Source organism: Trypanosoma brucei, chromosome 7 (genome assembly GCF_000002445.2).
Source record: "Trypanosoma brucei brucei TREU927 chromosome 7, complete sequence".
Lineage (NCBI taxonomy): Eukaryota > Euglenozoa > Kinetoplastea > Trypanosomatida > Trypanosomatidae > Trypanosoma > Trypanosoma brucei.
The window spans coordinates 1,822,676-1,840,212 of NC_007280.1; the positions used below are offsets into that span (position 1 = coordinate 1,822,676).

At 50.4% G+C, this 17,537-nt stretch overlaps 3 protein-coding genes across 3 annotated transcripts, besides 7 other annotated features; all 3 read right to left on the reverse strand.

Moving 5' to 3' along the window:
• Nucleotides 1-17,537: part of a sequence feature (sequence corresponds to BAC RPCI93-15M23) that runs on past both edges of the window.
• Nucleotides 517-536: a microsatellite.
• On the reverse strand, nt 1,066-3,891 carry Tb927.7.6650 (hypothetical protein, conserved; the record flags this gene model as incomplete). The annotated part of the gene is made up of 1 exon (XM_841192.1): nt 1,066-3,891. One exon carries the CDS (start codon nt 3,889-3,891, stop codon nt 1,066-1,068), a length of 2,826 nt encoding a protein of 941 aa, XP_846285.1.
• Nucleotides 5,059-5,832, reverse strand: Tb927.7.6660 (chaperone protein DNAJ, putative; the record flags this gene model as incomplete). The annotated part of the gene is made up of 1 exon (XM_841193.1): nt 5,059-5,832. One exon carries the CDS (start codon nt 5,830-5,832, stop codon nt 5,059-5,061), a length of 774 nt encoding a protein of 257 aa, XP_846286.1.
• Tb927.7.6670 (hypothetical protein, conserved) lies at nt 6,890-15,982 on the reverse strand (the record flags this gene model as incomplete). The annotated part of the gene is made up of 1 exon (XM_841194.1): nt 6,890-15,982. The coding sequence occupies one exon, from the start codon at nt 15,980-15,982 to the stop codon at nt 6,890-6,892; it is 9,093 nt and encodes a 3,030-aa protein (XP_846287.1).
• Nucleotides 16,084-16,119: a microsatellite.
• Nucleotides 16,719-16,750: a microsatellite.
• Nucleotides 17,104-17,159: a sequence feature (T-rich).
• Nucleotides 17,233-17,285: a sequence feature (A-rich).
• Nucleotides 17,483-17,506: a sequence feature (AT_rich).

Sequence of the window (17,537 nt, forward strand, 5' to 3'; positions counted from 1 at the left end):
TAAGTGAAAGGGGGACGAACTGAATGTGGACTGATATTAAGGTCCAGCCCTGTTGGCATGAGTTACAGTCATAAATTTACAACCCACGACATGCAGGTGAAAGGGAGGAGGAAAAAAACAGAGAAGGAAAAAAAAGGTGAATCAAGCAGCAAAGAACACCAACTACCATTGCTCAATAGACCCCTGGTTGGAGAACCAATAGAGGTAGAATCTATGAGCACTGGCAATCAACATAAAATTATTCGCACACGCACGCACCTCCCCCCTCCCTCCCCCACCCCCTCCTCCCGCTAGCGCCATCACAGACCCAACGAAACAACAGCGCCCATTTGCGCACGCCGCAAGAACCTGCCATATTTCCCCCCTTCCTTTCCTCCACACCCTCACAGTGATGCGCCGCAAGGCAAGCACTTACGAAGCCCCAAACCATCATCATTATCAGTCGTCACTTTAAAAGAAAAAAACAGCTACGACCATTCCCCCGCACACGGTGGTCTTTCCTCCCATTTCCTCATGCACACACACACACACACACAACAAAAGGCAGGCAAGTGCACTTCCCAATCGCGGCAAAAAGTAACGTAAACACGAAAAAAAACACGAAAAGGGAACGCTTTTCCTTTTGCCTTGGTGCTGCATTTCTCGAAAAGGTTTGGTAAGCCCGTGGGAAGAGAGAGTAAAGTGCGGTAACCGCACAATCAGCAACAAGCAAAGTAACATTTAATGGAAAGAATGACAACAGCAATAACCATAATAATACAACGAAAAAAAAAAACAGGGAACCCGTCGGGAAGAGAAACACGGAATGCCTGAAAACTTGAAGAGGGATAACAAAAAAAAAAGGACGAACGAATTCCATGTAAACAGCCTCCGTAATAATAAAAACAATAAAGCCATCGCATGAACATGGAACACCGCGATTTTGGCAGGCAAAAAAAAAATGCCGAAGCATCAACAGTGAACAATCATGTAAAAAACGAGACGCATTCAAGACAAACAAAAAGAAAAGCAGTACCATACGTGTCTAAACAAATGTGGCACCGAGGCTGAAGCGTATATTGGTTCTCACACCGCATTGACACCCCCTTCTGCTAACAACTGTCGATACTTCGCTGTCGCGGGAACTAATTGCTGAGGCACTGCCTCGTCGAAATGTGGCTGGCGAAGCAAGCAGCCGATGATGATCTCATACACTGCCATGAATTCTATTGCTTTTCGGCCCCTTCTCCCCCTACCTGCAACAACATTACCGTTACCACCACCACATTGCCCGTCCTTCGCGTGAGGGTTAGTGCCATTGATGCGCAAAGTAGATTCTTCCTCTTCTTCCTCTACTATCTTCAGAGACGACCGGAAAATGTCTCCCATCAGTCGCGCATGAATGAGACGCTCCGTAGGTCCGAGTCCCTGCTGAGAATGACTCACAACAGAGTAGAGATATTTCGCTGCCTCCACAAGCCGTTTTTCCTGTAACAGCACCTCCACAATCTTATCATCGGCACGGAGCCTCACTAACGTATCCATGCCCATCTGCCACCACTCCTCACCCATATCCAGGAAGAGAAGAGCCATGGGTAATTGATCTGTTATGACGGTAGACCGCAGGAAATGCCTCAGAGGACCACAACCATCGGCGACGTATGGGAAAAGGCGCATGAGGTCCTGCTGAAGTCCACCTATCAGTGTAACACCGGTGCCCACCACACAACGAGCATATTCCAGTAGGGCGTAAAAGAGGTACCGGCAGAAACACAAGTGCGCGGAAGCCGAACCGCTGGTCGAAGCAAGCGACCCCGCATCCATCGCATCCCCTGCGTACGTTTGTGTACCCTCTCTCATGTGACGCATCGCAGAGTCAACCAAAGGAGTAAACACGTCACGCTCTAGTCCAACCTGACCAATGCTTTCCTCAAGTAGTGAAACATCACGACGATGGGTCGAGGCATGAGACGATGTACATGCCGCAAGGATGTCCTGTATCGTCAGAGAACTCCTGCAGCGCCACGGTGGGCAATACGGCAACGGTCCATCCGTATCCTCCTCCGGAAGCCAATGGCAGAGCGCGGTAAGATTACCCGTAAGTAAAGCCGTACGGCTGAACTCCTGCTGGGGTATCAGAGAATATGTATCCCTCCCCGGTGTTCCACGTACAGTGGCCTCATGCAACGTGCTGGTTGAGGTTCGCGGACCCTTTATGCCGCATGGTGCCCGCAAGTGGTGATGAGCCGCATGGTGAGCTGTGATTAACTCGAAAGTACGGCCCACAGCAGAAAGGTGTTTCCGCCTCAAAAGCATATCGTACACAAGCGAGTGAACAGCCTTCCCAGCACAGTACATACGATTAAGATAAAACTGCACACGCTGACAGGGCTGCGACATTACAGCAGCTAATGCAAAGGGATTAACACCAACGAGGCACACGGCACCACTGCGGCGGTTGAGCAACAACGGCAGTGCACCAGAGACAAAATCGAGGTTGTAAATCTCATTATCTTCACACGAAATGGGATTGAACTTGTCCACGCGTTCCCCTGGGTGCAGTGAAAGTGCCGCACTAAGCAGCGGTTGCATAACAGGAATCGCCACTTCTGCCCCGGAAGCATCGTCACACATGCAAATACGGCCTTTTCTCACGCAGCTATTCCGAACTCTGTTCGCCAGCCATGAAAACCACGAGGACTGCGTGAACATCCTGCGCCCCGCTTGGTCATTCCCCTCTCCTGAACTTATCGTATCCGACGAGATAACCCCTGAGCGACGCTGCATTTCAGATTCCCCAACTGAGCCTCGTGCACCAGAAGCGTTGGTATGCCATGAACAGTCATGGTTGGCATCCTCTTCCCAATCCTCCTCGCAGTGAAGAATGTCAAATGCTGTCGATACGCCCAAACGCGGGGCATGCAAAACAACAAGATTATCGATCACCTGAAGTGCGATCGGCTCTCGACGCATATGCAGTTGGAAGTCAGTGCGCAACACTGCGTGCATCGTGAAAGAACTAACACCCCCGCTCTTTCCATCATCCGCAGAAGGAACGTAGCGAAACAATGTAACGCCGCTACTCCTCCGTGAAAGGCTACAGACAAACAGCTGCTGGTACAGCGCAAGCAGAACAACAGGATATCGCACAGGAGGTGCGTTCATACATGCGGCAGCTGGGAGTAGTGAAGAGGCCGTCGTCTCCCGCTCCCCTTCAGCCGCCAGAAAGTTCTCCTCCAGCCTTAATGACGGCAGCCTACGAAGCCCCTGTTCTCCCTGAAGCTCAAACACCTTTACGTGCCACGGTTTCAGCATATTAATTGACAGTATAGCCATAGCTGCTGGACAGTAGTGCCAGTAGTCTGTGTGCGTCGTGTAGCGGCATAAAAGCACCCAGCCATCTTTGTTTTCAGCACTCTTAGCACCGTACGGTATCCCAAGGAGATCTATGCTAATTGACGTGATGCAAAGGATCCGGCGAGTCGAAGGAGTGGCGGACTCACTGCTTTTTGTAGCACACCGCTGCTGCCGGTGCGGGTCACTCGCCGTAAACGGCGTAAGCAGCAAACCCCGATATGGCGCCTGACTTCCATTATCTCCTCTGTCCCCCCACACATTTTCCACCCAATAAAATGCACAGACGGGGTAAAAACCTTTGCGGAACCGCAGGTTTCGCGGTTTACACTGATAGGTTGCTATGAGGCTGTTTTCCCACTTGTTCTCCCCTTGCATTTGCAGGTGGCAAAGAAAGAAGAAAACAGCATCAGTGTTTAAACTAACCGCAATGAGATGAGCCGGGCCCGTAGCATTACTGCACACGGGAATGGGGCAGCGCTTGGCGTGGTGAATTACTGACTGGTCATCGCTGCTCTTGGGCACAATTCTGAATGAAACGGCGTCACCGCACAGCATGGGGTGGTGCCGCAGCCACTTCTCCTCCTCTGTAAACCGTTGCTGTTGATGTTTCTGGTCCCCGGGTTGGTCAAGTGAGGTTTCTATCCGATCCGCCGCCCCCTCCTCCTCCTCCTCATGCAACAATAACTGGTAAAAGCACACCTCGCGAGAATTATCACTGAAAATGACGACGTCATTTGCTACCTCATCAATGTATATTCGCGATACAACAATGTTAGGGGCCCCCTCCACGCTACCGCCATTCTTACAGCCATTAGCAGCTGTACCGCTGGCACTGGTTTTGCCTTCGCGAACACCGACAGGACCCCCATGCGTTTTGAAGCGGAATATGGGCTTCTGGAACACTACGAATGGTGGGGTAGTGGACGCGTTGTACGACATGCCTATGGAAAAAAGCGAAACAAAAAAAAAAGCGGCAACAACAATAACAAAAATGAAAGCAACCAAAAATGAGTTGCTACTGGCGCTGCGGCCTAAAAGACCCTATTATTTCTTTTCCCGCTTGCTGCTGTTAACGGGGGGTAGTTTCTTTTTCTTTTTCTCTCCCTCTGGGGGAAAGAGCGGGGATTCTTGACCTTCTCTCCCTCACACTTCTCTTTGCGACCTTTTCTTCCACCAGCGCACTCTGAAGCCAGTAGGAATTACTGATTGCAACATTGTGTTACGGGAAATGGGGAGACATGTACAAGTGTGTGTGGGTGTTTAAGCACAAAAGGGAAAGAATAGAGAGAAAACGGGCAGCAGTAGTAACCAGAGCGGTAAACGACAGACGACCAAAAAAAAAAAAACGAACGAACATGGGTATGCAAAAGCATTCAACAAGAGGCTCACAGTAAAGAACCCCACCAACATGTTAAGTGCAAAAGCAGGGTTAGGGGGCGTGAAGACACGCTTCCTAACCTTCGCTAAAGAAATAACAGAGAAAAATAAACTTCTGTTTTTTTTTTATTTAAAGAAAACAAAGACTAGCGGAAAAGTGTTATTAGACAAACGCTGCGCAGTGTATGAACCATACCCAAGACCACAAAAACAAGACGTATCTTCACGTACGTGTATGTGTGCCCGCACCTAGGCATCTGCCCGAGCATCAACGTGTTTGTCATTACACGAAGGTATAGAAGAAAACATATGTGTACCAGACAAATGACGCATTACTTTTGTCAACTAATAACTTAACTCACGTTTGAGGAAGGATTTGGGGCTCGTCAGCCAAGCCATATCATAGCTCTGTGACGACATAATGGCGTACAAAAACAGCATAGAGCATGTCGCCGGTGCAGTCATTGTATGAAACAGAATATCGAATGAGAGGGAAAGCAGGAACGCTGTTGTGAGCACTGGGAAGGCAGCGTAAAAGCGCCCCACCATGTAGCAACCACAGCAAAGCAGAAACACCTGAAACGCACCAGGAGTACGCCACCGGACCCAACTCCAGTATCGAGGCATCTCATCGACATTCCGTGCCATCCATTCGGGAAGAAACTTGTAGTAAAAATATTGCGTGTCACTTACTAAGTTACGATAGCGACGGTCTATGGTGGGGCTCTTTGTAATGATTTCGTATGCTTTATTGATCTGATTCAACCTCGATATGTCGCCGACACGATTTGGCTCCAGATCGGGGTGGACCTCACGCATAAGCTCATGGTAACGCAACCGTACCATATGAGTGGAAGCCCCGGGCTTCAAGCCAAGTACCCGCCACGGGTCATAACCCTCCGCCTCATACGCGGGTGTCTCTTCATTCGCCTGATCCGAACCCGACCTGCCTGATATATTTTTCAACACATCCTCCTCGCGTGGTTTACGACTATGGCGGGAGCTCTCAATATCAGCAGGGACGCTGCCGTACGGAACTCCGCTGCCTCTACGGTAAATATGACCAATACACCCACATGGCATGGCGACGCGAGGGCGCCGTAATGCCACGCGCCACATGGAATGTATAAACTTATGAGTAAATAGATAATAAAATAATGTGTACGGACAATTTTACTTGTGGTCGGTGGTTTTAATTACACGGTGGCGCCTTTGATTAAGTAACTAAGCGCACGAAGGGAAATCTCTTCACACGGTTTCTTTTTTTTTCCTTCTCGCCACTTCCTTTCCTTCGTTTTAACGTGTCAGTCAACTCCCCGTTTAAACGAGCTGCGGAGACACGTAATAGAAGCTTGCGTGAATGACCCTTGTACTCAAGTGTAGAGCTAAGAAGCGTGCTCGTTGGCGCTCTAAAAAAAAAAAATTACGCCTCCACTTTGCTACTAGCAGCACGTCTCACTGTGCCCTTTTTTTTATTTAAAAAATCTTTTTGGAGGAAAAATCAGTTAAAGGTGGTGAAAGAATCAACGGCAGAGGGCGATGTATTTTTGTTTGACGTGCTTCGCATACGCACACACACGTGAACCTTGGTCACAAGTGGGAGAAGAACTTTAAGTGGATGACGGACATGTGTGCAACCTTCGGCAGTAAAATTATAACCTCAAAATAAATGGGTGTGCTTCACTCTTAGCGACGTCACCGCCAACAAAAAGAACACACGCACAAGCGCTACACCCCACCTCACGCCTTCCCATCGACGAAAAAAAATGTTCGTTGGGCACAAACATTAGTGTACACTTGCGTACACACCAACATGCGCACACTTATTACTCGCAGACATTATCGTGGCGCACAACTTAAAAGCAGGAAGAGTGAGAGAGAGAGAGGTGTGTGTATATATAAATATATAAGTAAATGTTACATTCCGCCTCCGGCCACCCTACAACCGAGAGAGTGAAAACAACCAGACAAAGAGTAGGTGTGGCAAGTGCACACTCACACAAACATACAGCCCCATTCCAAAGCGCTCCACCACACAATTAACGTTAACGTCACCTTTTCCCTTTGGTACTTCCCCTTTCAGTCCTTCGTTGCCGGAATCTGCCTAACCTGCAAAGACGAAAGCACTCAAACTAGGCCACCTACGCAATCACCCAACAATATTGAGTCAAAGTAACTACAAAATGAAGGTCCACAGAAGCCCGTGTATAATCATTACAATGGCAGTTGCCAACCGCCGCTCATGATACAGCACAAATGCCCACAACGAGAGAACCAATGACACCCAGAGCCATTCCACTAACGGGCACAAGAACAGTAAAGCCACAAACAACATGGTAGTTAGTCCTATGCTTGCCGTATGAAGGTCCTGCGGACTGCGGAGAAGGAGCAAACGTCTCACTGGCAATTGCTGAAGCGCAGCGTAGCCCACAACAGCTGTAACCACATGATGTAAAAGAAGCAGTGGGTAATATATGAGCCCCCACAAGATTCGATACCAACTCGCGTACGGAGCCCCAGCATACGGCTCTTCCATAAGAAGAAGGCTGTGAGTAAAACTGACTACGGAACACTGCGGGTCGAGGTTTACCTGCGAAGGGGTCCCATCTCCCCTCGTTGACGAGTGTGGAATGGCAGGAACACATACTTTCAGGAACACGGAACCATTCACTGCGAGCGCTCCGCCGCTTTGGGGCTCATCACGTACGTAATCGTGCACGCTATGTACGTGCGCCCGGCCGTAACGAACAAAATCGGCTGCCATCATCGCGTAAGCCCGAGCCGCCGCAGACGTGTTAACGTTAAACATAATCTCCGGTATCATCTCCTCCCCCTGTGCCGTTTTAACATGCGTTTGCTTCAGCAGATGCCCTAAAGGCACGGAAACGCTGGTGAGTATGGCGGCAGGCCGACGCGCGAGCGGTACCTCCCCACCAAGCATATCACGCAAACTATACACCACCAGCTCCATAACCAAGAAGGGTTGAACGCCCTGGTTATTCCAACTATGCCATAGGGAGCGGAGAGCCACTAAAGCAGCGGTAGGGCACATGGTCGTGAAGCGCCACTCACGAGGCACAACCGCCGCGTCATAGAATGGGATCCGAAGCGGGGCAGAGAACGTAGACCTAGCAGGCTGTGACGACTGCAAATACCGTGTTTGTAGCATGGATGGCGACGACCACAGACCAGTGAGATCACCCGCAACAAAGAATGTGCTGTCGGCAAGTAGACAGCCTTGGCACTCTGTGGCTATGCCAGGAACAGCGAAGAGAATCTCCTCAATAGTACTGAAGGGACGAATTGGGGGAAGCAAGTTGGTACCATCGTCCACTACAAGCGAAGCACCCATGTAATACTTGTCATGCGTTCCGCTGCTCAATGTATCCTTCTGCATGTTTCGCTCAGAAGTAATGCGTACACCGATGAATGTGTCATTGTAGCGATAGATGAGCCGCTGTTGTTGTCCGTTCCCGGGGTCCTTAAGAACCTCAGAGAAAAAGTAACTGACAAAATGGGAACGGTAAACGCCACCTTGCTGCAGAAACAGGTGGTGGACACTGTCAAAACTGTGATGCTCCACAATGCTGAAACTGTTCAGTAACGCCACACTATGTGGAGAACGCTTGCGCTTTCCAACGCCCGCACGGCTCCGTCCCTCGCTTTGCCCCGGTCGCAACCGTCTCGTGTTCAACGAAGACCCAGCATTAACAACAGCCCATCCGCCCGATCCTTCGACGATTGGTGCATTACTGTCATCATCAGCATCGTAATCATCAGAACTGTAACCGTAGTCACCCGGATTGGCAGCACCCTCTTCATCTTCACCCACGTGTTCGTTCCAAGTGTCCCCAATGAGTTCAACACCGAGCTCCACGCCTTTACGTCGCATATCAGCCTCACACAATAGCAGGGGGCGTTTCCTTCCCGTTGCCGCCCAAACCACCGGAAGGGAATCACCTTGAGAGGGTAGTGATCGCAGGTGCAGCAGCGCCAACGTAGGTCGAACCTCCACCACAAACGAAATAGTGGTCCGCCCTTGGGTGTGACTATCTTGTACAAGGGCATCACGCATTGTGATGCGGAGCAGTCGGGGAAGTTGAAGCCGCTTCAACAGCTGCCCACTTTCCTGCTGCTCGTTGTACTCAATCGGACTCAGCATCTGAAACGAAGGGCAAGGAGACAGCTGCAGCCGCAAATGCTTGCGTGTCGCAGAATCAACGCTCACATCCATCCCGGCACGCATCTGTGCCAAACAAGAGGCGAGGCCCACGCCTGCCGTAGAGCCCTCTGGGCCACCGCCCTCCTCTATGACATCAGGATTCTGCAGCTCCTCTAACAAAACATTCTGCGGAGGAAACGCGCCTCCACTAACGAACCTTGTGCCGCTTACATTAATAAAAATGGTCGGAACTCGCCCCTCAACCTCGCACTGCTTAATCGCTGGTGGCGACGCCCCCACCGCTGGCGGTTCGTCCATTACCTCAACACGGGAAAACAGCACGAGCGAAGCGGGCGCAGTGGATGTGACTGAAATGTTTGTTCCACATATCAAATCCTTGTGTAGAGCCGTCCGAAGAAATAAGTTGTGGGGAACCGAGAATGAAGCGTAGTAAGGTAACTTAACTCGGATGGCGTACACACCCTCACCCGTTACGCCCTCGTACAAACGTGCAGCGGCCACGAAGCGCTCCTCCGCTGTCATGGCAGCAGTTGCCGCAGTGAGCACCAGTTGTTGTTGCTGCTGAGCATGCTGCCGATCTTTTTCAGCCTTTTCCCGTCGTGCTTTTTCGATCTCATCAAGTTGACTCTTTGTTATTCTTCGGCGGGCGAGCGCCTGCTGCACTTCTGGTCGCAACCCCGTCACGTCAATACCCTCACGCGTGAGACGGAATTCCTCTCGTAGCGCTTTTAGTTGCTGTTCGACCACCTCCTGAGACACAAACTTCTGTTCCTTCGAAGGAACGAAGCTGGCACGCCGAGAACGCAGAGTGGATTCCGTATCATCAGGAAGTCTAAGAAGCTGCTCGAGCGAAGCAAAAAGTGGTTCGCATGTCACCTCAGCGCCGCCCACGTGGCGAACGTACTCTTCCCACTCGGGGGCAGTCCCCCCCGCGGCCCCGTCAGGATGGTTGACCTCAGTCCAATACGTAAGCACCTCCGACCCGCGCAGTGTACCACGGACACATTTGGCAAGGAAGCTCTCCATCACCTCCCGCTCCTGATGGTGATCGTGACTACCTTCTCCCTTTTGACCAGCATATGGATGTGAAGACGTGGCGTGAAGAAAACTCGCCATGCGCCCTGGCTGACTTCGGTCCAAGTGAAAGACGACGTCCACCGACCTGCTACCATTCTTCATTCCCGCCCCCCTGTCTGTCGCATTGCTCCTCTCCCAGTGCATATACGTCCTTTCACTAATATCCAACTCGGAGGCAACAATATCAGCAACGCCCAGCTGACCAAGCAATGGCCGCATTGCCCGATCCTCACGCACGAGGGTGGAGGGGTTCATAAAAGGCAAAAATTTTGACAGCCCATCAGATGCCTCAGCAGCAGGACGGGAGCGGAAGCGAAACCATGACGAATCCTCAGCCGACCCACCAACGCTCCAGGTAGAAGCCCCCTCAATCACTTCGCTCGGTACAAAATCCCCCCCAGTGTGATGGCATGGTTGTGACATGCTGAGGTGCTCCTGGGCGAGGAAAAGGTGATGCGATACCTCTTTCGACTGCAAGTGATGTTCTGTTGCTATGACAGTAAAGGAAATGCACTGTCTTGAGTTATCAACCTTGATGTCGGACCAGCGCGTGGTGCGTGCAACCCACCATGGTAACGAGCAGCCACTGGCCGTAAGCCGCTCAGCACTACTCTTAATAGAATTCTCAAAGTCACCGGGTGCGACAAGGTGCACACCCAAATTCGACGACGAGGGCTTCTCCTGGGCCGCTACAGCATTAGAGGAGCTTGCTGGTTTAATACCTTCCGCATGAAGGCAGATAGAAAAGCGACCGCGTCCAGAGTACGCGTCGCATTCGTGATCTAGTGTGGTATTCACTGAGAGAAATGCAGAAACACGCTCAATTGTCAGCAGTCGCTGTTGTACAAATGGGCAACGTTTCCTCAGCATAGCCCCAAACAACCGAGGTGATGCGTGAAGCTCATACTGCAAATGGGTGGTGCCAACCGGAAGATTCCCCACGAATAAGGCTGTCTCCTCCGGTGCATCTTCCGACCTTCCACTATTGTTCCCTCCGCCACCAATACCGCTTGTAGTCTGATTTTTATAGACGCGACCGACTCGTAAGGTTGGATCGCGAGCTGACAGTAAAGCTGACGCCCTACGGTCAGCGGGCTCTACGAGCACCCAGCCTAATGTTGAGCCCGTGATGAGCATCTCAACACTACTCGACAATGTCACAAGGCGAGTTGTGCGAAGGTTTTCCGTTAAAACCAGCAGCCGCACCGTGTCATAATCCACCAAAATACCAGGTTGACCCTTCTGCCTTCGTTCATCGTCATCCGTTGTGCGTGCGCTGGCATATACGGACCAGCGTACGGTGACAATACCAAACGGAAGCCCCTTCACCACAGTGTGGGGACTGCTAACATCCTCAAACTTAATACCACTAAAGTTCGTCTCGTCTGTCAGCGTAATGTTGTCCGCCGTTTGCACTGACACCACTTCCCACCTCGTAGTAAAGCTACAATTAATGGCTTGTGGTAGTGGGGCCGCGGTGAGTACAGCCGTGTCCCCACATACAGTCAACTCATTCTCCAACACTCGTGCGTGTGTCACATGCAAAGTTTCGGTGACGGTGACGTTGGGGCACACGTTGGGATGGACAGGATCAAGGTGCTGGTGAGACAACGTGTACATTCCTGGAACTCGAATGTTATTCAGAAGGACAGTCGCACCACCGGCACCGCGAAGGATCGCACGGGGGTGCGGTTGACGCAGCGGGATAATCTGTATCGAATCCAAAAGCCGCTGCGTACCGACTGAGGTGGTTTCCGCCGGCACGACAGTAACTGCCCGCCACTGCGATGTGCGACCATCAGCTGGAGCGTCAACATGCAAAACGGCACGCTTCCCTACAATCCAATGTGTTCTCATTCCGGCTGCCGAGCTTTGGTGCTTACCCAGCGGTTCTCCACCTTCTTTTCCTGCTGTTGTGCGTGATTGGGACCCAAAGGAATTACTCTGTCGTCCAGAGCGCCGCATCGGGCAGTTACCAGGGGCCCAATTGTCGCTCAACACACTGAAGTTCAAAGTTACGGGCGCCGGATGTACACGCTTTAGCATAAATGTCTCGGACTCCAAAGTTTCGGTTAGTGCATTGTACACTGTGAGTTTGCACGGAGTAGCACCCGCTGAACCTTGATACAGAATTGAAAACGTTGGGCTGCGCTTCTCCACCATCATCACGCCATCAGCAGTATTGCTGTCAGTGCTGGACCGCCCAGTAGCAGTATTTTCACACGTCCATGTAAAGTCGTAGTGGTATTTTGTGTGGAGCCACGGATGACGAGAAAAGTTAAAAGTGGATTCGCAGAACGCGATGTCGCGCACACCAATCACATCCACCAAACCACGTGGGTTGAGGGCAAGAAACGAAATATTCCCGGGCCGCGAAAGACACATTCCACGGCGCGCAAACTCTGCAGCAGCGCCCTTCCGAGAAGGCAGTTCAGCCGCTGCGGCAACGGCAGCTAAAGACAGTCGTACATTATACTGAAACGGGTAGTTCGAGCTGTTACTGAGCCCATGAAGCTGCATATATTGTCCTGTCTGCGAGTTGTTGTGTGAAAAGCGGGCATCACATTCACGATCAATGTTGTAATCGCGGTGGTGTCTTTCCATCTCCCAGTACGCTGCTTCGTCACTAAATATACCTTCATTGTTATCCTTCCCATTGGAGCCGTGTTCGTGCGAGCCACTGACACCAACAGTGGGTGGGCGGACGAAGCGGCGAAGCAGCAACGGTCCAGCAGTGGTGGCAGCGGCGCTATCGTCGGGATCGGTGAAGGTATTGGGTTCGTCACTCTTCCCACTTCTATCGTCACTTACCGCAAGCCCTGTCCGTGCAAAGTGACTTGCCGTCACGTGCAGCTGATGGGCAGCATCATGTTCGTAAGCGAAATCCACCTCGTAATCTCCTTGTGAACCGGAATAGTTGAAAGTGTAGTGAACCGCAGCAGCGTACCCTGCGATAGGGATGACGCGACGCGCGAAATAACGCGGTTGTGCCTCGTGATGCACCATAGTTTCGTCAGTGGTGTTACTGTTGTCGCCACTGCGAGTAACGGTATGTTGGCTCTCATCGCCTGTTGTGATACCACCATCCAGCCACTCCACAGAAGGCAACGCAAGCGTATCAATGGGTGACCCACTACCACGTCTATCCCCACCGCTGAATTTATGAAACAGCAGATGTGGTGGTCGCTGACAGCGTCGCAGCGAAAACGTTTGTGTAACACTCCCCACCAAATTGCGTGCACTCCACATGGCTTCACACCACCGGTCCACCTCGACACCACATACAACCACTAAAGCATCAGCCGAGCCATTATACCCCTTCGTCAAATCTACTTTCTGTTTTTCCTTGGAGAAATATGGTGGAGCTGAGGCCTCTTGGCAGGGGCGGATGTCCCAGCGAACCTCCTCATCCTTCTGTGGTTCCCGTGGCGGTGACAGCGCAACACAACCGTCCTCCGTGTACACCGGCACGAACTCTGGCGCGACAGGTGGTGCAGGGACGGCAACGAGAGAAACAATGTACTCTACAACGCGTGGGGGACAGCGTGATGTATAAGGGGCAGCTAGTAACTTATCCTGCACCGCTTCTCCCGGATCCTCCGCTATGAACTGTAGCGTCCCCTCTGGTAGCACTTGCCGAATGTTGGGTACAGCGGATGTGTTCAGTTCCGCGGCGTAAGTCTCGTCGACGGATATCAAGCTGATTGGAGGGTTGACAACCCACCGGCCCGTAATCTGTATATCTGTGTCTTTATCCCTCTCATCTAAGCTTTCCTCATGCTGACCAATTACAGGATGCGGAGGACGAACGGTCAACCGACGTTCATGCATCGGTAGTTTGACGTCAACCCTTCTAGGCAAAGCAGACATTCGGCGCACAATGAGGACCGACGGCGAGCGTACCTCAATAACTGTGAGCCTCCCATCAGAAGAGATAACACGTGAAAGCGAGGGATCGAGAAAGCCTCCAAATGGTCCCTCATTATCATTGTCATCATCAACAACATCACTTCCCTGACGTTGCCGCAGTTGCTCGATGTGCTGTAGATATGAAGTATCCACTTCAACACGCACGACCCACATCAGCTCCGCTACCCCCCGCTTCAACATCTGCAATACACCGAAGTGGCTGCCTCCCATTCCCGTAGCGATCCGACAGGGGCCAACGCCGCTTTCAGTGCACTTAAAGTGCCCCTCTACAACCTCCTGTGTACCACCCGACCGGGCCAAATCTTCCCATGGCAAATCCCCCGCGAGACGTATAAGCATCCGCTGCCGAGACCGCATCGTCTCTAACAGCCCTCTAAGCTCAAACGCCTCTAGCGAAATCCTGTCATCACAAACTGTAACTGGAGAAGTGACCGGCTCCAGTAGCAATGCCTGGACCGCCCACAACTCCTGCATCTCCAGTAGCACCGGCTCACACACCTCGTCCATGTCACGCACGTAGTACGACAGTACGTTGCGGCCAACGGTAAGCGGGTACCAAACAAACGCTTCGGAGAATGGGTTGTGGGGTACATGGGGTGGTGAACCATCGCTCCCACGCACCTCATCGCTGGTTTGTGTACGGATCCAATACCCGGTATGGGATGGGCGCCCTTCATCAGGTAGCATGGCAAACGCTTGTTTCAGCTCTTCTCTTTCACGCGTGATGCGTGAAAGACGCAAGCGCCGGCCGACGCCAAAGTGAGGTTGTGTAACGTTAGAAAACTGCGCTGCTTTGCCTTCCAGTGTAAGAGGCAACCGTAAAACGAAAAGGCCGCTTAAGGTTTGCGTGGCAGCGCCACGAGAAACTGTTACCATCACGTTGTAAGTATGGTGCGGTATGACACTGAAGTAGCCGCTGGTGGTTATCTGTGGTTGAACCATTCCAGAGCCTTCCACCTCCTCTCTTAGTGCGGTATACAGGGAGACATTAAGTACAGCATTGGCTGCCCCTGTTACTGCAGTGGTATCTGTGATAATCCAATGCACGAGTGTTGCTGGAAGCAGTGCCGGTTGTAGAGTGAGAGACGCCGCCCACCCACCGTTGGCTAACTGTATAACAGGCTGACGAAGGACCTTCCCTTTAACATCCATTTCGGGTGTCACACTTCGGAGCTTTTGTCCCACACCACAATGCGATCCCAACCCAACTATAGATATTGGTGGTAGTGTGTCTGGCCGAGCGTGAAGCACAGGCATTACAAGCAGCGTGTGGGGGCACTTGCACTTTATTGCGACGTTAGAGACCCTGAGCTGGATATCGGCGGACGTACCGACAGCACCATCGACAGCACTGCCACTACCAACGCTACTATTACCAGTACGGGAACCGAGAGGCATGTCAAAGCCCCCACGGAGACCCGAAAGGGGGAGATTTAACGCAGTGGTTGTTGGCGGCTGTTGGAGCGGTACGCGACGAATGCCAGGCCCGACAGCACCGGTCACAAGCACAATTACGTCACCATCACCATCATTACCCCGCTGCATCTCCTCAGCGGAAGGCACATGTGAACTTTCGTAACGGTGTGGCGGCTGTCGCTGAGTGTCAAATATAACAACCCTATCACGGGGAAACATCCTCCGCTTCTCCCCAAGAGTTAAGGTATGAAACGGCGTGGACCGCAAGAGATCGTACAGGAAAGTATCGTAGCGAGATTGTTCCCGTAGCAACCGCCCGTTGAACTTATAACCGCAACACAAATTCAACTGAAGCGTGAGGTTGGCTGATACAAGGAAGCTTGCCGGCGTGAGTACGTCAGGGGCCGTGAAGGTTCCTGTGGCCCACACCATAGAGGCATGTGGACAGCCGTGATGTACCGAACATGGGGAAGATGAAACATTCGGCACGAGAAACTCGGACGATTTGAACAACTGCTCATTCAGTTCAGAAAGGTTATGTGGCGTCGCCTCAACTGATGCCTCCACAAATGCGTGTGTGGCGAGTGCGGCGATAATTACCGACACCGTAAGAAATGCAAACGGCGGCCTCGACAGAACCCCATCTCCAACAACGCGCGTCATCGCTAAGGAAGGGAAACGACTTCTATCACGTAAATAAACCTTCGTTCCCTTATCTTTTCTATGTTTACTTCGCTCGCTATGTTAGTGCCACCCTCAAAGACAACAACAACAACAATAATAATAATAATAATGGTAATGTACGCAGCACTTGAGTGTGGGTGTGCTGTTACGTTCCCTCTCCCCTTTTCTTCTTTCCCCCCCCCTTTGCTTTGCTTTTTTGCTTCCGTCCCTCTTCTTCTTTTGGAACTTTTTCCACTCCTCCTGTCACCTCACCTTCAATCCCAGCGGTGCGCCTCTCAGGAGCTTGAAATGGATCAAAGTCCAAAGAAGTGACTTCAATTTCAGAAGAAGAAAAAAATGAAAAAAAAAAGGTGGACAAACGAAAGGATGAAAATGAGAAGTGAGCGATTAATCCAACAACAACAAAAAAAAAGTGTATGGAGGCGTTGAAGCAAGGTGAAAGAACCAAAAACAAAAAATAAACCCTTCCTTTTTGTTTGTTGTTGTTTTTTTTTTTGCCACGCGTGTGTGTGTGTGTGTGTTGGTGCATATGGATTAGAAGTTACGGAATCGGCTCATGGGAATTTAGTGAGCAAAATAAAAGGAAGATAACCGCATATTTGCCTGAGGAGGGGGGGGGCGTATCCTCGGATTTCTCAGCCCTCATTTGTCGGCGGGATGGTGGTTTTCCTTTTTTTTTTTGTCCCACCCCCGCCACCAAAGCACATGTTTTCCTTTATTATTATTGTTATTATTATTGTTATTATTTTACGATTGCTTTGTTGTTTTTGTTGTTTCCGTCTTACATGCATTTACTTATGAGTGCGAAGTTAACTCAACGCCATACCGCAATGCAAACAATCCCAAGCAGAAGATTACCGACAACACAAATAGAAGAGAAATAAAGAGAGAGAGAAAGACAAAAGTAGAGGTAGAACTAAGTAATTTAAAAAAAAAGTGAAAAATCATTCTTCAAACAAAAAAATGAACAAATGAATGAATAGACGGGTGAACATATTTATAAAAGGGGGAAGGAAAAGAGGAAAGAAGAAAAAGGGATTAAATTAAGAATAGAAGTGTTTTCGCTACGAAGCAATAAGTTGCTCTTCCTTTTGTGACTATTATTTATTTATTTATTTTTCACTTTCCCTCTCTCTCTCTTTTTTTTTTTTTTTTTGAGTGGGAAAAAGGTGCCGGTGGCACGTTAGGCGGAATCAAACAACAGCCACCAAATGAGGGTGGAGGAAGTCAAAAAAAGAAAAAAGAAAAAGGAACAAAAGAAAAGAAAAGAAAAGGAAGAAAACATAAACGTAAACGTGAACGTAATTCATATATTTTTTTTCTATTTGTTACCATAAAAGGGGGAAGAAAAAGAAGTAGAAAAATTTTAAAAAAAAAAGGAAGCGTAACATTACTTAACCCTGAAGCATGATGTGGCACCACAGTTGTCAACACCTCTTCAACCCGTGACTAATCACTTGAAATACACATCCCACATGCAAAATATATATATATTTTTTTTTAGTTTTTTCTCTTCGTTTTTTTTGTTGTTTCT